General features: G+C 40.2%; 1 protein-coding gene across 7 annotated transcripts; it reads right to left on the bottom strand.

Moving 5' to 3' along the window:
• Positions 1-611: 611 nt before the first annotated feature.
• On the bottom strand, positions 612-21844 carry MLH3 (mutL homolog 3). 7 transcript variants are annotated; one of them, XM_056345713.1, is made up of 13 exons: positions 21654-21844; positions 17443-20801; positions 13777-13875; positions 13053-13123; positions 11958-12062; positions 9811-9883; positions 9090-9161; positions 8010-8118; positions 4591-4750; positions 3384-3407; positions 3101-3182; positions 1681-1832; positions 612-1086 (listed from the first exon to the last, which is right to left on the bottom strand). In XM_056345713.1, exons 2-13 carry the CDS (start codon positions 20726-20728, stop codon positions 1012-1014), a joined length of 4308 nt encoding a protein of 1435 aa, XP_056201688.1. In that variant the 5' UTR covers positions 20729-20801; positions 21654-21844; the 3' UTR covers positions 612-1011. The 7 variants fall into 7 exon arrangements, 5 of the variants coding, with proteins under 5 accessions (XP_056201688.1, XP_056201690.1, XP_056201689.1 ...); XM_056345715.1 differs by having other exon boundaries at positions 21695-21844; XM_056345714.1 differs by having other exon boundaries at positions 21726-21844.
• Between the last annotated feature and the right edge of the window lie 2 nt (positions 21845-21846).

Below are 21846 nucleotides of genomic sequence, written 5' to 3'. Positions count from 1 at the left end.
TGAGTGACTGTGATTATTCTTCTTGGGTGGACCTCTCTCATTTGGAAAGCTCTCGATTTTTGTGAGGGTCAGCATGGAATGTCTTAGAAATCTCAGGCTGTTGCAGGTCAGTCAGATCACTCTTCATTAGTCCCCTTTCATTAATGTATGGCAATACACTACACCACAGGTAAGGCATCAAATGAAATTAGTTTCCACTCCTTTTGCTTTTGATTCAGCAGCTGTCAGTCTCTGGTTTGGTTTTAAGTTGTATCTCTGTGATTAAACAAAGACATCTTCTTCTTTTACCATTGTGAAATAAGCTCTACTCCTCTACCTTAGACTGAGATGCAAAACAGAATTGGGACCTGTAAAAAAATTCTACCTATTGTAAAAAAATGCCATGGGCTATTTAGTTATTTCTGTGGGGGTAAGTTTCTGTACCCTGGGAATGTATGGCTATACTAAGATTTAGAAATCTCTCACTCAAAAACACAAACTGCAGGGAGCTGGAGAAATCTGTGTGTCATTCGTTGGCTAGTTAAAAAGAATGGTTTTTGATCCTAACTTGGCCCGTATATACTATGAAGCTGGTCAATCCTCATCCCAACCACTACCATGAGCCCAAGGAATGAGTTTATATTAATTTTATTAGTAAATACCTCCCCATTTTCAAAGCACTATAAAATAAAGTGTCTTCTCTCTTATGCAGAATCATGCTGTAATTGCTGAAAAAAAGCACTTTAGTAACTGTGAGAGGGTGCAACTCCTTGCCTCCGATCGTCAAGCACTGACATAAGGCCCAGGCTTACAATGTAATTCCTTATGTTGAAGATGCTTCTCCAGGCTACGTGGGGTGGGCTCCTTCTGCTGTGTTCTCCTGCCTGGCCTCTGCTTCTTAGGTCAGTACTCGGAGCAGGAGACTGCACTGGCTCAGAAACTTGGCTCCACACAGGGTGTTGCTAACAACAGGGGCACCTGGATCATACCAACACTTCTAGTGGTTGCAGCTTACAGTCTTAACTTTTTTGATTAGGGTTGGGTTTTTTTTCCAAATAGATGCCATGCTCGTGCCATCTTCCGCAGTCTAGCCAGATTAGGTTTAGGCTGGAGGGAGAAAAATTCAGCAGCACTAAATCATAACTCATTTAAGTAAATGAGCTTCAGTGCCTCCACAGTTGCCCTAATACAGTCATTCCCAAGTTTTTTTAATATCTAATTTGAAGTTCCACCTGGCTTTCAACAGAATCCAATTTCATAACTTAACATAGCACAGTAATAGCAAAGGAGAAGGAATAATTTTTTTTAAGTGTTGTCATTTCTTTGCTTTCTCCCCTCCCCCCTTTTTACAACACCTTAAACTTCAGGGAAGCAGGCATTTGTTTAATTATTATCTCTTCCAGTAGCAGAATATCAGAATTTACCTATTTTTTAAGTTTTACACTTAAAAACTGCAAACACGTTAAATATATGCTTAACTTTTAAGGACGTGTGGACTGCATTCAAGTCAATGTGACCATTCAAATGAAATATGGTAAGGTCCTTGCTAAAATGTTTGCAGGACAGAGGTATCAGCTATGTAAAAATTCAAGTAAGATACAGCCATTGCTGATGGTTTCTAGTTCCAACACACCTATGGGGCGTGCCTCTGATAATCCAGAGTGTGGATTATCAGAGGCATATCTGTCTCCCACACAGTACCTGCTTTTCCTGCTGTAGATGGTCTGTGTCTGCAAGAGGCATCATGGAAGGTCTTCCATGAGCACACTGGAAGGGCAGCTGGCAAGATGACAAAGCTTCAATAAGCCTGCAGCTCTCCTCCAAAGTCAAATGCTCATTAAACTTAATAGCTCCTGAAAAAAAGATACAAATTCTTCCATGTGCTGCCAAAGAGAATTCAAACCACCCAGCTGACTTCCCTCCACTCTGTGGTTTTCACAAAAACAAGGCAGCTCCCAGAGATTAGCTGGGGAGGCACAAAGGCTGCATTAGGGCAGACCTGGGGCTTAGCTCAGACTGCTACATAAGGATCAGCTTCCCGTGGCCTAAACCTTCACCCAACCTAGGTCTGATGGACTCTAAGATTACTAGTTTTTGGCTTTTCAGATGACACTGCAAGAGGCAAATGTTTGGGGTTTTTTGCTTTTTACATGTGCGTGTGTGCCTGTGTTACAGGTGAAGACATAAGCAGTTCACAAATCAAAAACCAAGGTGACACCTAATATCAGTTCCATAGGCTTTACCAGTTTGATGTGCCTGCCACTGACAGGCATCAGTTCCAAGACGAAATGCTAGCCCTGCCACTAAGTCCTTTCTGAGAAATGAGCACTTAATGGTATCCAAAGGAAATCAGAGCAGAGTGTTAGGGACTCATTTCAGAGGTGTTTACAACCTTTAGTCTTCACAGATGCACAAGACCATCTGCAATCTGTCTTTCAGCCATGGGACTTTTTTAGATGTAAAGAAAATCATATACTGTCTGCAATTTGTAAAATGCAGTGACACGCTGTGAAAACAGATGCTTTCGGTTCACGTTTATCTCTTCAGCATAATCTTGTTAATACTGTATATGGCAGAGGAATTGCCACAAGAGACTATAGAGCTACTGCCATCTACACATGTAAGGTCTGCTCATTTCCAGGTCCTGGAAAGCCGTAGTCCCTTAGAAGATGTAAATTCTTAATGAACTCCTTCCAAAAATACTTCAAAGGTCACAGGCACACTTAAACTAGCACTTTTGGTACTTACATGAAGTAAAAAATGCTTTTTGGGAAGGGTCTGTAAGTGATCTTTCCTACTTGCTTTCAAGCACCTTCTAGCACCTCCTCTTGCCCCTTCACAGAGCTGTTACTTGAGTGGTTTAGAGCTCACAGGGATGAGTGCAGCTCAGAACTGTATTCTATCTGTGTTTCATATGAGGGTTGGAAAACATGAATAAATCAGAGCAGCATTGCTTGTCCCTCACAGTGCAGTCCATGAAAAGACCTTTATCTCCTCTTCCCTCTGAAGCACAAACTAATCCTAGAATTCCTGCAAACGTTCTAAAACCACTGCCCCAGGGAAGATGTGTAGAGACAGAAAGGTTAAAAAAAAGAATGAAAGAAAAGTACAGTTTCCCTACCATGACAGGCCTGGGAAGCTAACACCTTCAGAAATGTCAGAGGCAGTGGCCCTCGTGCTCCTCCTCCTGTGGTCTGCACTAGCTAAAAGTAGTAAGGGAACATCATCTTACTTTCCATTTAATATGAGAAAAAGGAAGAACTTTAACACAAGAGAGACTAAAAATGAGGAAAAGCTAGTGGATTATCTAGCCCACCTCTCATTTAAGATTTAACACACTCCCTTTGGTTCATGCAGTAAGCTTTGCATTATTATAGTCAGTTTTAGAAGCAGCCCCAACTCACCTCAACTTGTTCTTGAATAAGCTCCTGGAAAGAAAAAAGGTATTATCAGTTGCTATTTTTCCGTTTCATTACCCATATCCTACTTTGTCCACATCTGTGTATAATTTACTGTGTAACTGCCAAAACCAGGAAAAATGATGCTGTTGCACAGTGTGAAAGATCTAGCTGCAAGTCCTGGCCTCTGACAAATACCTTACCAGACCTTAGGCTAATCACTTGGTTTCTCTCTGCATCAGTTTCCTATGTGTAGAATGGGTATAATGGAACTCTCATACCTCAGGGTGCAATGAATGCATGTTATCTTTGAATAGCTGCCCATTCTTTGGATGATAGTCTATGAGGGTTTCATTTCTGATGTCTAAAATGCAATGAATTCATAATCAATCATGAAGAGGTGCTACCAGTCCTAATTAAAATAAAAAGGACTGCAGAAGAGATCTGCCAAAATGCTTATGAGATCTTGAGGCGTCAACTAACAATGAGTGCTCACGAGGCAGAGACCTGATCCCCTCCTCCACCACTTTTAGTGTTCTTGGCTCCCAAATCACAGCAGGGGATTGCATTTTGAGTTCTTCCAGATCATAACAAGGTATGAAAAGAAAATTTAAATCAGATTATGATCTCTGTTTCTTCTTTTCATATGAAAAGATGTATGGGAAGACAGGACTGATTCACAATGGCTCAGCCTAGGGGCTAAATACAGTGCTTCAGGAACAATTTTTAAGGAGTCCTTGAAGAAGTTATGATTGTGGAGAAATGTTTGCAATGGGAACTGCAAGTAATCAGTTCAGCAGTTTTTTCCTCAAACTGCAGAACATCTGGAACAGCAGCTTTTAGAAAGCTGTACTGCCCATGCAGAGATTTCATGACAACAACTTTAAATCTTAACAAATAATATTTCTGTATTGGCAATAGTGATCATTTTACTGTTCATTCAAGCATTCATGAGCAGTAAACTGTTGAAACATCTGTACTATTTACTGTTTTTCTTAGCTTCTTCACTAGTCCAAGTCTGAAACAGTCTCTTATTGTTTCTGTTATAGTTCAGGGACTTCAGCTGTGGAACTATTTAGCTATTAAAAGGGATGACACCCATGTTTGCCAAGGGACTTCATTGTCTCCCTCATAACAGAGATACTCTAATACCCTGGGCCATTAACACAGAGCAAGACCCCGTATCAGAATTTCACCCATACCCACAGCTGACCTCCACAATGTTTTTAGTGACAGGTTGTCTTTTCCGTCGTAATTCGTTGGCTTCTCTTTCTATAAAACACAGTGGCACTTTCCTCACTAGAATCAAGGAGCTGTTGGTCTCAGAAAATGATAATTCAAGACCCAAGTCCTCCAAATTTTTGTAGCAGCATCTGAGGAAAAAAAATACCAGAAAGACATCAACCACAGTAGCTATGTTTCCACAGCATACATAAATATTTCTGTAGTCTACATGTATGTTTCTTCCTGCAAGTTTCCGTAAAATGCAAGATGCAAGAATCCATGCATCATGAGATTCCAAGTAATTCTGCCCTTTCAGCCTACATTCAGCCGCATTTTTTCACTCCAGTCAGTTGTGCGTATTTCATGTTCCACAGCCACAAGATCTAAGCGTTCCTGTATTATGTGGAGCTTTATGTCTATATTTATAAATCTGTCTTTACTAAAGATGCATGAGGTGTCTGGTTCAACACACAAACACTCCAAATACTGAAATTATGCAGCATAAAGACTCCTTTCAGTTCAACCTAAAAAATTGTGATTTCAATTGGCATGTAATAGCAAATATTTACAATGGAAAAAATATTGTAAGAGATTTATGATAATTAACTTTATATCCCATTAAACAAAAAGAACCCAGGAAAGAACAACTTCTGGTGGATCTGACGTATTTCACCCTGTGGATGGAAAAATACACGCAAAACTGGGACTTCATAGTCAGACGAGAACTCGTCTTCAAAATGAAAACAACTGTAGCAATATATAGTTTAGTTTATTAACTCAGGGAATATTCACTTAAAACAGTTGGTGAAGGTCAGTTTTAGAAAAAAGATTCTTTTTAGAAAAGAGATTCTTTGAACAAAAAAGCAGCTCATCTAGACTTACTAAAGTCAGTCATGAGAATAATGTAATTATTAGCCTCCATATGAAGATGACTTGTGTAATTCTACCCAAAAAAGGAAGACAAGTATAGCCTTTAGCAAAAGCAAAGAAAGACAGAAAAAGCCCATTGTGGTGAAATTACAGAATCCAAGCAGCTATTGAAGTCAGTCAGGGCTTTTCTTTTTTTCTTTAAGGGGGTGTTGGGGGGAAAGGAAGTTCAAGAGAGTCAACTGAACAATGCATTACTACAATGCTTGGTGGACAAATAACAGAATCAAAGCTGCAGGTGAACCAGAGGTCCAGCTGAACTGTTAAATAGCAAGCAGAGCTGAAGAGAAAGGTCTTTTAGGGAACTTGATTGATTTCATTACATCCAATTTTAACACAGAATAGTTATACTCTGCCAGCAACAATAACAGTATTTAGATTTGTACACAGTACTTTTTAATTCATAATTTTTAGTAAGGATAGTCGCACAGAATGATTGAAAAGAGATGAACTGCCAATAAATACCGATAAATTAAAGAGCAACACAATAAAAGCATCAGTAAGCCAGCACTAGTAAGATTCTTGAATCAATTTTTTTAATAATGGAAAATTACAACTGGCATCCCACTGTGCTGAGTAATTTAACCAGTGTCCTTAAAAGAAAACCATGCCTCTCTGATTTACTTTATCTTTCTGATTTTTGCAGTTTATTTGTAATTTAGCTGATGAAGAAAAGCAGCTCACAAAATTTATTTGGTCTTTCAAAAGCCTTTGATGATGCCTCTTAAAAGTAGCTAGAAAAGCAAATGCAGGAAGTTGTCATGGATAGAAGAGTAACATTTGTTGTGACTTAGAAACTACGGAAAAAAGTATGCTGGCAACAGATGTTCAGTGTTCAACATGAGTCCTCATCTGTATCTTCATAATTGTTTATCAATGACATGGAAAAGAAGAGGCATGGTCAAGCAGACAGATTTGTAGAAAACAAATTATTTTGGTTAGCTGAGACTAAAGATGATATTGAACTCAATCAGAATGTAAACAAAGTAGAAAAATGATGAATAAAAAAAGTATAATTAAAAATGGACATAAAAACCTAAATTCACTACTCCCAAAGACAAATATATGCAAATTATCAGGAATAATTTGATCTATTTGCACATTTTGCTGGTTTCTAGGTAAATAGCAAAAATCTAAAAAACCCCACAACTCTGTGTGTTTCATTGCCATGACTATTCAACAAACAAGCAGTTCATGCAAGCAGCAGTAGCCAAAAAACCAAACAAAATATCAGAAGTGGATATACAAAATATCAGAAGTGGATATAATAGACAGAAAATATGGGTACAACTGCAAAGCTACCATACAAATCAACATGATACCCTCACTTGGTATATTGTATTAAATTTTGGCCATCTGCTCTCAAAAGTAGATATATCAGAAGCCGAAGACATTCAAAGACGAGTGCAAACATCAGGAGGCACTGCAAATATTGTGGGGTTAGCAAGACCATCATTCAGAGGTGGGAACAACAAAGGCATCCAAATATTCCTGAACTATGAACAGCAACAGTTACAACCTCACATTTTTCCCTAAGGCTAGTGCTTTACACATTCCTTTGGAATTTCTGGTACTGGCCACTGTCAAAAAAGTTACCAAACAAATATAGCAGTGACACTGTTATGATTGGAATACGCCCAAAAAGGACTTTACACCAAACAAATGTATCCCTACAACAGGCAACAATTGTAACAAGGAGTGATTTAAAAGCTGTGGAGTTTGCCACAGACATCACAAAAAAGAGCAGTTTGAGAATAATGAGGTAGTCCTGTGAACGTTAAGATAGTACTTCACCTGAAAATGAAGGACAATGCAGGGGGGGGAAAAACCATAAATGCATACGGCAGGTGACAGGCAGGGATTTTGGGGAAAAAAGCTTGATTATTGTCCAACAGGTCTGCAACAGTCCAACAACAGATCTGTATCTAAACGTGCAGTACAAAAGTTAAATATCCTAATAGTAGCTAGGCCCCCATTCTGAAACATTTGGGCAACAGTGTTCATTAGTTACGCTTGGCAGGCACCTAGGATTAAAGAATGTGTTTTTGAAGGATTCACAACACAGACTTCCCATACCCCATCCCTCCCAAACACTGCCTGTTAAATCAGCGACTGGATCAACACTATGGGCACTGGACTCTGGTGTACACTCCCAAGTCCTGTGCCCCAGACAGCAGGATCTGTTGGAGACTGCGTTGGCACTTTACTGGCCTGCCCGTGAAGGTTTACTTTCCCAGGGAAAGCAGAGCACGCTGCGGCAGCACCGAGATGGCATATCACAGGGTTTTGTCTTGAGATGTTGTAACAACATGCCTGAGAAGCACATCTATATTCCTCGGCACAGATATAGCCAATTGGTCTCGGCTCAGGAAAGAATCAACAGCTTCCTTCCTGAGCTTCACGGTAACCTAGCAATGCACAGAGATCTTCCTGGTCAACAGAGCCATCCCCAAAGGTTTAGAGCTATTGGCCATTACCAACCGCAGAAATCTTCTTTGTTCTTCTGTAACTTCAATTTCCAAAGGGGGAGAGATGGAGGAGGACAGCAATTTCTTCTTGCCACATGCTGCAGCTTCCTTCTCATAGGAATCTGTGAATGAATCATTTAGAAGTATTCCCTCTTTGAGTATTTACGCAGGCATTATCCTTAATGACCCTATGGTTTGGCATGTAATCCTCTGTTTGGATTAAAAAGTGACCACAGAATGCCTTCTCCTGAAACTTGTGGAGGACTGGGAATGTCACAAACCAGACATCTAGTCTCTGGGGAAGGGTTGGTTAATGCCACTTTGTTTTTTCCCACCAGTTCCAAAAAAGAGTCACCCTAAATAGCAAAAAAACTACTGATATATTTAGTCCAACTCAGAGAGAGCAATTTTTCCACAGAAAAGTCTGATATAAATGACATTAAAATACTATTAATTAAGCGTTTCTCCTTTCGCTCTTTAACTTTTTTCACTACCAGACCAAAAGGAGTGGAGTTCCCGGAACCCTCTCTGCAGGAACTGCGCAGTATTTGTTGATGAAAGAGAAGGTCAATGATTTTTAAGTACTTGATGGATGACTATTGTGCTTTTTAACAGTGAAACCGATGGCTAATGAGCTTACAGAGAAGACTATTATCCCTTTGCAAACAGTTTCAGACTGTGGAAATGTTAGGCTTTAAGTACAGTATTCAGCTAAAAAGGAACTAAATGAACTATGCTCTTTCGTCCGCATCCCATGTCTTATTCCTCACAGTATAACCATATAATCTTATTGATGTTGTTCTATTTCCTCTTCATTGTTTTTCCTATCAGTCTTCCTGCTCTTTCATTATGTCAGGACTATTTTCGTTCGATAGTTCTGTCAGTAAAGACTGTATCTTCTATTTTTGGAAACACTGTACAATTCTCAGCTGCCAATACTATGACTGCTATACATACTGAATGTCTGCACTCTCCTAGGGATCAGGATAAAGATGAGACACGAATATCCTGTTGGTCCTATACATCCCAAACAGCTCATTTGTACTTTATGTGCACTAATTATCTTTTTTCCCAAGACTGTCAGAACCCTCACCTGCAATAAGCTGCTCCAAGCGGATCCGTTCATGAGCTGCATGTTGGTCCACCAAGATCAAGAGGTTTCCATCTAAAAATGTACCACAACAGATGAGAAATAGGCAACTTTGCACCAGACAACTGCACAGGTCGGGAAGAATGACCACTCTCTACAGCCCACATTTAGAAGATAACTATCAACCAGTTTTACAGAAATAAAGTGAGGAGGAGGCTGTGTTGGCAGAACATAAAGTCACTACAGAACAGAATTTTAGTGATCCAAATTGGCGTTTAAATTAAGGTAATTAGATTGAGTCAGAAACTCTTGTCTATGGACATCTTCTAACGCCAGATTGAGAGCTGAGGTCACCCACAAAGTGTTCTGTTTAATACAGCCTTTAAAAATGTTACAAAAACTACTGGGTTTGAATGCCTTTTTTGTACAGCTTCAGCAAGCTTCAACAATGAATATGTCCAGACACTGTGAACAGAATCTGGGAGATGTTAGTAATTTGAGTACAATCTATTTTTATAACACTAATCTGAAGGCAGTAGGAACATTCAACAACATCCAAAATAAAGATAAAGAAGATCCAGGAAATTTCAAGTGAAGACTAACATTTTCCTCTAATCACAGTATCATCCCAAGGCAAGAAGAGAATACAAACAGGATAGCATTCCCTCTGCAGTCTAAATACACTTGACAGACACCTCAACTTTGTGTTAATAACCACTCTTACCTGCCTTTTTATCCATTTCTTTCCTAGTGTTGATTAAACAAGCAATAAATTTATTGTCCACTTGCTGAAGAACCTGTAAGATACTCAGAAAAATCACTACTCAGTGGTAAAATCATTTTTAAAATTAAGACAAACAAAAGAAGACAACAATCAAAATGGATCAAGTGCAACAAACAGCTAGTAGGATGATTAGGAGAGCGGAAACCACATCTTTTCCAATCCCAAAGGCTTAAAGAATTTGTCCTAGCAAAACCAAGATGGTATATAATTACTCTTTATAAATACAGTGGGGGGCTAAATATGGAAAAGGCAGCAATTATTTAAGCCAAAATACAATATTGGCACAAGGTCAAATCTGTAAATTGCTCATGAAACAATTTAGTCTGGAACAAAGAGAAAGTTTTAAAATATCCAAGAAAATTATTCTGGATCAAATTTTTTTCAAAGAAAGTCAAAAGGGCAAGAGCTCTAATTGTTCTAAGTTGGAGCTGGAAATCTACAGAATTTAATAGATTAAATGGTTGTGTAGAAGCCTTCTTGAATTGTGAGTTAAAGCTGTGCACAGCGACTCTGAGTATTTGATTTGCTGATTATCACCAAAAGAAAATGTAAACAACGTTTTTTTTTAAACTGTCCTGTGTTTAAGGACTTGTGCTGATCATCTGTAGCAGTCAGGAAGCATTTTTTTTTTTTTAATCTCATTTTCTGATGTAGAATTTGCCTCTATGACTTGAGTCCACCTTTCCCTCAAGCATCAGAAATGAACCACAGCTACAGGGAATACTAAGCAGGGCTGCACAATGCTTTCAGTATCTTATTCTTAGATGTAAATTAACAGATGTGGTGTTAGGGAGGAATTTCTCCCCAAGTCACATAGACAGAGCTCACTGAATTCTCTGTCTCACAACATGTGCATTGTTCACCTCCTAGGTAAAAATGAAGAGATGATCCTATTCCTTTGCAGGAATGAAAGACATTAATGATTCTATTTATTCTTTTCCTGCGGTATGATGCAACATTCTGTGCTTTTGGTCTTTTCTATGGAGATTCTAAAAATTACAATAGGGCACTGAAGGTAGCGTTTAGCTTCTTCAGGGATGGGAAGTGGTAATTTCTTCTAGCTTTACCTCCTTTGAAACATAAAAAGGAAAACATTACGCAGGTAAAGTTAACTACAGAACCACTCAGTAAGTTTTAAAGAATAGTTCTTATTATGAATAAACAGAAAAATGGTACCTTCCATTTTCCAGCTTTCCTCTCCTGTCTTTTTGAAACATAACCTGTTTACTGTAATAACTTTATTTACTCCTGTTATTCTTGCACACACAACAGAAATAAGGGAATCATTTGGATCCTTGTCCACTCTGGAGATCAACATTACCATGTCCCACACAGTCAGAACCTGCAACCTCAAATCAGCAACCTGATTGCATGAGAATAATGCTAACTGGGCCTGGAAGGCTTTTGTTACTGGGATGCAACAAAGGGAGAGAATCCACTGTGGCACTTCAGTCCAGGCAGACCATCAAAGAACGCAAATTGAAGCCACACATTTACATTAGCTTTTAAGCTAACATATAAAACATTTGATAAAGAAGCACTAAAACAGTTAAACTTGATGCTATGATGCCATTTTTAAGAATCACTTTTTAGGGCAGACATAAATCTTGAAGTGAAATTTCAAGCCTTTCTGTGAAGCCTGAGATTTGCTTTTGAAATTACCCTGCTGAAGAATTAAATTTCTAAGGTCAACACAAATGGAAGATGCAGGACAGACATTTCAGAGGAGTACAAACTAAGCGAATGCCTACAATAAATATAAAAAATTGCCCATTGAAATATCATTTAGTTAACAGTGCTTCTAAGCAGCAGTAGTAGGGCTGCCTCTTGATTTGATTTAACCATAAAGTCAAGGAATGTTAGAGTCACTTGCAGACAGCTGATTAACCACAAGCTGATACTAAGATCTGGCATGACATATGTCTGCTGGTATCACACAGCAACCAAGAATTCTGTTGGTGTTTGTGAAAATTAGGGATATGAACTATTTCCCTGGATACCTCTTTCCCACCAGGCAGAAACATCAGCAAATCCCATCTGCTGAATGGGAATTTGGCGGTAAAAACTAGTAATAGATCATACAGTACCTGCATTGAATGAACCATATCTTTGGTGAAACGATAAGGATACAATATATTGTGAATTTTTACAGCCAGATTGTCAGCCTGACCGCTGGTCACATCAACAGCAATCTGTAAAAACAGAATTACAGATCAGGCAGGCTATAAAGGATATGGCAAAAAAACCCAACAACCCAAACAAACATAAAATACTCCCAACAAACCAGCTTTAAGAAAAACTGGAACTAAGTCTGTATTTTGACAAACCAAGCTTTCTGCAAGGAACAGCACTAGCTAAAGATACCACACAACAAACCCTCTGCTTCCATCCCCATATACTTTCCCATCTGGATATTACCTGCTAACTTCAATGCATTCAGCTGATTTCAAGTACCTACCAGAAAACCCGAAGTTAATCATCAGCCTACGTGAGCTCTCAATGGATTGCATTACAAAAGATGCATTACCCTGAAATGAGTCAGAGTACACATCACGGCAACAACTGAACAAAACTGTTCCTTTTCAGAAACTCACCAGCAGGTGGTTTGCTACTCCATCCCTATTGTTTGCAGGTGGAAATGGTTACATACGTATGTTTACACACACACGGCATGATGATGAAAGATAATGCTATCTCATGACAACAAAGGAAGTTTTTCTAAAAGCTCCAACATTGTTTCCCTCTCACATGCTATAATCCTGCCAGGCTATAAAAACAATTATAGTAAAATACACTTCTAAGACCCATTGCATCCCAGAGAAGAAAGGTGGATTATTTTAATTCTGTTCACAGACAACAGACACGATATTACAATTCTGCCATTTGATAACTTTTAAGATTACTATCTCTTAGACAGTAGAAAGAAAGACAGCTTACAATAATGTTTTGCTTTTGAAATAACATAAGCAAAAGATTAGCCTGATACCTGCTTCTCTGACTTTGAACAAATTCATGACAACTTAGTCTATAAAAAAACGTAACTGCCAGGTCTACAGTCTAATATATCACTGAAGACCTTATATGTAATTATTACAGTATTTGCAATTTTGGCCCCCATGTCAGAAAATAACCGAAGGCTAAAATGATTCTTACCTTAGCACGAGATGGAAGATAACACTCACCTCTGGGCAGGGAACAAAAACAGGATTATGCCATTCTGAAAGCAACGACTGGAGAGACTCCCCTTCAGCATCTAGGAAAGAACACATACACAACACAGGGGCTACCACCATCCATCAGTGGAAGGTGCATTGGGTACCTTTACCTCACACAAGTACTACCTTACTTTTTTCCTTCATAAAAAGGGCAGAATGTACAAATAAATAATGGAACGTGAGACTGGGCTTTAACTTTCTGCTTTAACTAGGAAGCACACTATGCAGCTTTCGGACTGCTGCAGCACAGTTCAACAGGCCCTGGAAATGGGGGGTGGGGGGGTGTAGGGAAGGGGGGAAGAAAGACCTGTTTAGCTACCCACTCCCTCTGGACAAAGCCACATACCAAAAAGATGATTTCATCCTTTCCACCACAAAAAAAGTTGTGAGGATTGAAACTATTTTTCACATTCCAAGGTTGGAACAAGTACAAAGAAGGGAGTAGGTAATTATTCTTTAAACTACTGACATAATTCAACAAAGAACTGGGTATTTCATCCTGTAAATAAGTATCCCCTAACCTGCCTTCAACCCTAAAAGATTTTTTTTTTCCAGTTCTAGATTTGAGATGACTCACACGGTCCCATTGTTAACAGACCTTGAGTAATTCTGGGTTCCTGTTGGGACATCTGGGAGAATTCTTTGATTTGTTTTTGCCACAGAACACTGTGTCCTGGAAAGCTGGCCCTACCTCGCAGATCCTGGCTTGCTAGAGTCTTCTCTTTTCGAGGTCTAGGAAGGAAGGGTAGCACAATCTCACTTCTAAAGGGATGGCACCTGAACTGAATCCCTAAACACAATACAAATTTACTGCTGTAGATTCAACAGCATGCAAAATTACAAAAGCTGTACAATTATTATATTCTTGTAAACAAGCCTGTGTTTAGCCCTGTACAAATTAAGAGTATCCCACAGATTTTGCAATCTAACATTAAGAATTAAAAGTACGTATGTAAAAAGTAAAGAATTGCCAGACTCGCACCAGGAAATGCATTTTAAAATAGTACCGTGGCTTCTGCAGGACTGTCCTTAAAAATTGGCTGCTGCTTTAAAAATGTAACAACTATTTCCAGAATTAGTGCAATCAGAAGTGTTATCCCCAAAGAAAAAGAGGAGGCATATAGCAGTCTGTCAGATACTGAATCACTCTTGAATTCCCTCCATTAAGGAGTGGCAAAACTGTCAGTCTATCACCACTCCTATCAGTATTTATCACAGTTATCAGGAACTTGTAAAACTGAAAACTACAAGTCAGTGAGACTGCATGAGATATCAGAGTTAGCCTAACAACATGTTCCTACCCACCCAGAAATGATTTAATGATATTACAAACCTGCACTGTTATCAAGATTATTAAGAAAAGTGGCCCACATTTCCAGCACAGTGGTAAACATTTCACCCTTCCTTTGGTACAATTCAGACTTCTATTCTTTGTGAAATAATAATGAATTAATAAAGTTCCTTTCTACTGAGAAATTAAGGGTGTGCATTCAGGAAAAGTGGCAGAGTGATAACGCCAAAGAAAAACAGCTGCATGCTGATAAGCTGTGTGAAAAGGCTCTATGAGATCCTAGGCCAGTCCGTAGACTCCTGAGTGTTGGCTCCATTCCAGTAAGGACCACTGATAGTCCTACCCTGGGGACCAAGAATCCTTTCAAGAATCCAAACTGGCAGCCCAGCACAGGAGAGTAACTCAGCATCCCATTGTCACAAAATCCAGAAGAGAGGACAAGATGGCCTGACATGATTCCTGGTAAAGCGGCCAATTGAAGAATGCTGGCTAATTCAGACTCTGGCAGAACTTTTATAGCTATTGTCACAGAAAGGTATTATCTCTCAAGCTGACAGAAGCATACATGATCTATATGAACAGAAGTCCAGTATTTTATACATGTAATAAACAGTCATCTCCCTGCTTATTGTTGCAGGAAAATCCTTGTTCAGGATATACATTGCTCACACAGCTAGGATTTTCTTGCCCAAAGGCCAATAAGAATTCAGAGCTGGCAGAGATATTAATATGATTTTTCTGGCAAGTAACGTCAGAAAAGGTGCTGAGGATAATAATGTATCTACTTAATACATGCAAACCACATACAAGTACCATGCTTGAGTATTCATTTTCACTAACCTCAATTAGATCATTAAAATATCCTTACTGTAATGACGCATCAGTCAATAATGTAATAAAAGTAACAAAAAATGTAACTGTAGCTGGCATAAGAAAGACCAAGTTGAACCGGGATGTTAACCTACAAATGCATAGCATTAAATTATTCAAAAAAGCATCTGATGGTGAAATGAAGCCTGATGGATTTTCCCATAGCACTCAGTTTAATCAGTACAAAGATGCCTGAGGCTAACCTACAAAATCTAGCATTTCTGTTGAGCACATGGCTTGTGACTGGACAAGATGGCAGATGGCCACCACTGGAATGGAAAAGATGATATTGATTATTCCTACCTTTTTCCACCTGTCACCCACCAACATACTTTCCCTAAATTTGTGTATGAGATGCCGTTCTTAATAAATCATGGGGCTACAAAATTCTAAGTTGACACCTTGGGGTTACTGACGTTACTCTAAAAAGCAAAGTGAAAGCATACATAGCAAGTGAAGAAATTATTCCACTCCTGGGTCTTAACAACAGTCCAAAACAGTGCTCAACAGCAAGAGACATGAAGGTTACATTAGGATACAGCTATGTTTATTCCTACGGCTTAAAAGAATGAATATCCTTTGCTTGAAAAATGTGTCTGAATGTTTGTGTTGAACTTCAAAAATCTAAGCTCTATAGGGTCTAGCCACAGTGCAAACACCCTGTGAAGGTCTAGGAGGTCCAACCTTCAACTTAAAAAAAGCTGCAGTAGACATCTCACCAAAGAACACCACCATTGACAGAGCTAAGGAAGAGTGGCACCATTGGTACGACAGAGAGTAACACCAGTGATAAGGCTAAGAAAGAACAGTGCCATTGGAGGTAAAAAGATACAACACAATACACATCTTCAAGACTACAGACTATATACATAATCTGAAAGGGTACATGAGGTATTCTCTTCATAAACATGAATGTGCTACCCAAACGCCCTGGGTGGAAGGTCAAGCTTCACATCTCAGTGCTTTGGCTGGCTACCAAACAGCACTGTGGGCAACTGACCCACAGAAATTAAAAGTGTTAGTCCGGGAGAGTACATTTGCACTTGCAAGTAGTTTTACCTAATAAAACCAGAGACATTTATGAGCAAATTTCTAACAAATTTACTTAAATGGAACACCATAAATATTAAGAATTATTGGCATAAATTATTATTATTATAAGGGAATAGCTTAACAACTGAAACACCTACTGCACCAGTGTTTCTGTAACTGGTGATAAAGAAGGAAATAACAGAAAAAGTGAAACAAACCAGAGGCTGTCATGATTGATTAGACAAATATTTCATGGGAGAACCATCTAGAAAGAAGTTCAGACTACTTTTTCAGGGCAAATTATGCAGCAGCAAATAGTCTACATGTGGAATAGCTGCATCTTCACTCATAAAATCTACCTATAGACAGAACAAAGAACAACTTTGAACAAAGATACGTCCATGGAAGGGAGAATTATCAAAAACACTATTCTGCCGAGCCAGATCAGGAGGACACAGAAAGCTAGACCCAACAGACAGATCAATGAAGACTCATGAACACCACACCCTTGAAAAATACAATGCAATGTAGTGTCTTGTCATTCCTGGAAAAGCTCCACCATCAGACCACCACCAGCACTGTACAACACCTCCTACAAAGCCAAGTGTGAAGGAACAGCCTTCCAAAATCTGCAGAAAGGAGATTACACATTCTCAACGAAGAGTTAAGATTTTCATTCATTTTCCAAAGGTTGTTTTAAATTGTCTATGCAGATTGAAAAAATATCATCTTCATATGGGGCTTTCAGTAACAACATATGCTTAGAAACATAACTGTTTAGGACAAAATGGTAAAAACCACAATATTTTTCTGGTACGCTTGCTTTGAAGTATGTTTCTCATTTTATATATGACATCAATTATATATAACTGTGATCACAGTAAATGTCATGATGCCCAGTGAAAACTAGGCAGCTGTCTGGTAATTGACAAGTTGCTGACATTTATTTTTACTGTTTTATTAAAAAGTCATCTTTTAGTATCTTGAATGTTAACATCTTACTGTCTCCATAGTTCCCAACACTTTCCTGTTTTCCATACAGCTATTACATGTAGGGCAGCAGTTATTTCAGTATACAGTCAGGTGCTACCAGCAAGATGTTTTATGCACATAACAGAAAACAAATGGCTTTCCTCATCCCATTTTTACCACCACCTCTCTTACCATTCTCTGAAACAACATTCACAGCCATTGTTGTTATATCTTGAATGCAGGCAGCTCGAAATTGTTCCGTAGGAGGAGTGCTGTAGGTGCTCAGTCCTGTTGCTTTATTGATGTATATTGTCTTACCCGATGAAACATCAAAATCTTGCAGCCAGTCAGAACAAGATAAGTCATTTCTGGGATCACCTGTGCTTGTGTTGTCTGCAGAGAATTCCAAGTTACTTAGGAAGGTCATATGGGGAACCTCAGTAGCTTTCAAATTTTTTTCTGAGGATTCATCTAATGTGCTTTTATCTTTACAGATTATGTTTGCACAATCCTTTTTAGCAGGTAATGATAAAATATTGCTTGAAGAGACTGTGCATTCCCCTTCTACATTGCTGAGCGGTGATGGGCTAACAGTACCTTTCACGAACTCTGTTATACTGTCTGACTGCCAGCACGCACCCTCCTTAGAAATGCTGTAACTATATTCCCCCATTTTTTCCACTGAGGATTTATATGTTTGACAAGTATTATACAAAAAATCGTTATTTGAAGATTCAAGATCAAAATAGTAATCTTTTCTACTTGGACCTATTTGGAGTTGTTCATCAAGTTGTCCTTCTACTTTGCCGCCACTTTTCATCCTGGACAGTTTGGATGACAACGATCCTGGAGATCTTTTACAACTTGCATTTTTGTTACTAACCTGAGAGTAATCAGACAATGTCAGAGGACTCTGACAAAGAGCTCGTTTGTCCTGTGAAGTTTCTTCAATGCAGAATAAAGTCTCTTCCAAAGAACCAAAAACTTGGCTACTATTATTCGAATCTGTATCTTCCACAGCTGGAGTTTCACAAGTGCTCAAGTTACCATGGTGACTATTCTCATTCTTTGAAAAGTCACAATTAGCTTGTGAATTTAAAATCGGGAGACCAACTACACTTCGCTCTGACAATGGTGTTGGTAGTGTACACCTGATTCTCCCATAACATCTCCTGAACTTTTCTAATGAACCCAGCTGTGTGGACAAGCTCAACTTCTTAGAGGGCTGAGATCTTGGCACAGCTATTTGTCTTCTAGGGCTTTTTGTAACTTTATAGTGAGGAATACCTGAAGAAGTTGCCAGCGGCAATTCTGTAACATTTGATGTCTCATAATGTCTTTTACCGGTGGCAGTAGGCATAGCTATCTCCTCATGCACCTGATCTGACAAAGTTTTTTTCTCCAACCACTCATTACCATCAGCCATGCGTACTTCTCTGGTGTGAGGAGGTGGATATTCTTTATTTGTATTACTGGAAATATTCTTACCATTTAAAGACTGAATCCGAAAATTCACTTTGTTGCCAAAAATATCCTTGGCACCGACAGGGCCAGGCCTACACTGCATGTTTAACGCAAGATTTGTTTCTGTTTGTTCACATTCATGTGGGGGCTCACTTTGCCTAGCACATGTTATGAAGCCTGTAGAGCACAATCGTAACGGTATTGAACTAACAGGTCCTCTTCTAGCATCATCTGTCACTTCAACTGTTTCCCTGTCTCCTCCTCCTGCATTACAGAGTCTCATCAATGAACTTCCGGAAACAGTTTCCGTTGCTGTTTCATTAGAGTCTTCTCCCTCAGATGGCAACTGAATAATATCATTATTTAAGATACAGACCTTATCACTTTTGTGCACTGCTTTGCCTTGCTGGCTTTCCACATCTTTTATGTAACTCTCTGCACAATGCTGCAGGTCACCACAACAGTCTATTTTTCTTATTTCTGATCTGGCCCCTCCAGTGAAAGAAGAACGAAGATTTTCTGAAGGTTTCAGATGAGTATCAGACGCTTTTTGGGAACTGTTAGTGTCTTTTGGCTCCTGCTCAGAGATATGTGATACAATGAAATCAGTCGTGTCATCTTTGCTGGGCAGTGAAATCTCCACTTCATTGTTTCTACATGGATCAGATGGTTCAGCAATCTTCTGATTCAGGGTGATTTCAGTTTCCTGTAAATTTTTATTTAACTCTGTAAGATTTGAAGATTTCTTTGCAGTAACAGATTTCCTTTTTACATCTTTTGATTGCAAGTTACACATTTCATAGGAATCTGCAATTTCATTGCACGCTTTCTCAAAACTGTCTTGGATACTCTTCTCATCAGAAATTGAGGGCTTCAGAACTGGAGCGTTATGCAAACAAAAGTCATTATCTTCATTAAATTCTCTGATGTCCTCACTACACGGTTCAATAAATAAATTTTCTCGTTTCAAAAATATTTTCACTCCTTCCTCTACACAATTTAGAAGAGCATCCCAGTTCTGGAACTCAATCAGAGTCTTTGCAGGTTCCAGACACACATCATAGTCACTGTATGCACAGGTCACATTGAGAATAAAGATCCCGTACAATTCCGGGCCACAACGATGGCGACCGGGACTTGAACTAGCCTGTCTGCTCGCAGGGCCACTTTTTGCCTTGCAAATGACACTTTCTTTTCTTAATAAAAAATCAATTAGTTTATGTAGTCTTGTCTTTAAAACAAGCCTTCTATTCACATACAAGAACTGCATATTCTTGTTGTAATGTCCTTCAGTACTGATATAACCACTTATCTCAAATCCCCCAGACTTATGCTTTATTTCTCGTAACTTCTGAGATCTGCCCAACCCATAAATTTGACAAAATCGTGAGTATACATCTCTTGTCTTAGGGAGCTGAAGCACCATAGAACAAGAAATGTCATTCCTTAAAGAAAGGGAAACAGAGGGATGCATCAGTGAAACAGCCTCTACTTTCTGTCTCACTCTCTCAAATTCCAGCATAGGATCCATACATTTTCTCCTCACCGGTAACTGATGGAACAGATTACACACAGTGACTGTAGTTCCACCACTTGGTCTGCTCAATTCAGCTTCACAGACTTCCAGTGCTCGCCCATTGTGAAACAGTTTCACAAATGTTTTTGCTGTCCTGCTGGTCTTAGATGAAACTTCCACTATACTGGCCATGTTGGCTATGCTTGCCACAGCCTCCCCTCTAAAACCGTAGAACGACAGGTTCTCCAAGTCTCCCACTGAGCTGCACTTGCTGGTGAAGTACCGCTTTCCCATTAGATTTAAGTCCTCTCTCCCCATCCCGGAGCCATTGTCCACCACCTGGATCTTAAAAGCTTCCAAATCCACCCTGATAGCTATACATGTTGCTTTGGCATCAATGCTATTGAGGACAAGCTCCTCAACACACTGCCCCAGTGAGTTGATAGTCACTCCAGAACGCAGCTTGGCTCGAACATCTTCCACCAAACATTTGATCATGTCAAAATCAGATTGATGAGAAATTCAAGAAACTGCCAGGAGCTCACTCCTCCATGTTCCTTAAAATTATGCTCTGGGTGGAGAAAAAAAAAAAAAAAAAACAAATTAAAAGCCTGGAAAAACTTTCATTTAGTGCATTCACCTTCATAAATACACTTTTCTCAGTTTTTCAGGTATTCAGAGGCTATTTCTGTGGTGACTTTCCTGCTCAGGCTTTGACTATACATCATTGGTGCCTTCTGGGTAAAAGCTCAGAATATGAGTCTATGCTCTTTACTAACAACATACTTGATTCTGAAATGTAACGCACCCAAACCAAACTCCAACCACGATGAAGCAAAACTCAAAGAACCTGCAAATAAAAGGTTTCTACTTCTATTTGTATCAAAAATACAAAAGTACCACCAAGAACTGGGCAGAGCATTGCTTTCCTCTGGTTTTCACCTCAGCACCCTCACATCAACTCACGATGCCTCATTCCGGCCAAAGAGCATCTGCTGCAATTCTAAGGAATACAGCAGGCTTGGGAACGGCTGTGGGATGGCTGAGTAAGCTGGTTATGTGAAAAAGGACCCATTATTTCCCAAGTCCCTCATGCCTGCAGGTTTCTCATTCAAGAGGGCGCGCCATTCCCCCTCACGCCCCCGGCGCGGAGCTCCCCTGCAGCTCGGCATCGCTGCTCGCCCCCCCCCCCCCCCCCCCGCCCCGGCGGCCCCTCCGTGACAGGCGTGCGGGGCTGCCCAGCCCCAGGGGCAGCGGAGACCCTCCGTGACAGGCGTGCGGGGCTGCCCGGCCCCAGATGCAGCGGAGACCCTCCGCGACAGGCGAAGGGGCTGCCTGGCCCCACGGGCAGCGGAGACCCGCGCCCGGCCTCGCTGCCACAGGCGGGGCCCAGGGCGGCCGCAGCAGCGGGCCCTCCCCTCACCTGGGCCCCGCCGCTGCCAGGCTGGGCGACCCCGCTCCTACCGGCCCCGCGGCCCCTCTCACCCCTCGGTACCGGGCTGGGCGGGGCGGCCCCGCAGCGGCCGCCGCTCCCACGGTGCGGTAGGACTGGGGGGACACGGGACCGGCGCGGCCGGAGGCGGCGGCGACTACGGCTCCCAGCAGGCCGGGCGCGC

Source organism: Falco biarmicus, chromosome 7, assembly GCF_023638135.1.
Source record: "Falco biarmicus isolate bFalBia1 chromosome 7, bFalBia1.pri, whole genome shotgun sequence".
Taxonomy (NCBI): Eukaryota; Metazoa; Chordata; class Aves; order Falconiformes; family Falconidae; genus Falco; species Falco biarmicus.
Note: the sequence above shows the minus strand (reverse complement) of the source record. Positions and strands in the feature narration are given on the sequence as shown.

Bases quoted from the DNA above. Each gene is read 5' to 3' on its own strand.
- MLH3 (XM_056345713.1), bottom strand. From the start codon at position 20,728: ATGATCAAATGTTTGGTGGAAGATGTTCGAGCCAAGCTGCGTTCTGGA. The intron at 9,884-11,957 runs GTACTGTATGAT...AGTATCTTACAG, and splicing joins ATATGGTTCATTCAATGCAG to GTTCTTCAGCAAGTGGACAA. The intron at 1,833-3,100 runs GTAGGGAAACTG...TCTTTTTTTCAG, and splicing joins AGCTTCCCAGGCCTGTCATG to GAGCTATTAAGTTTAATGAG.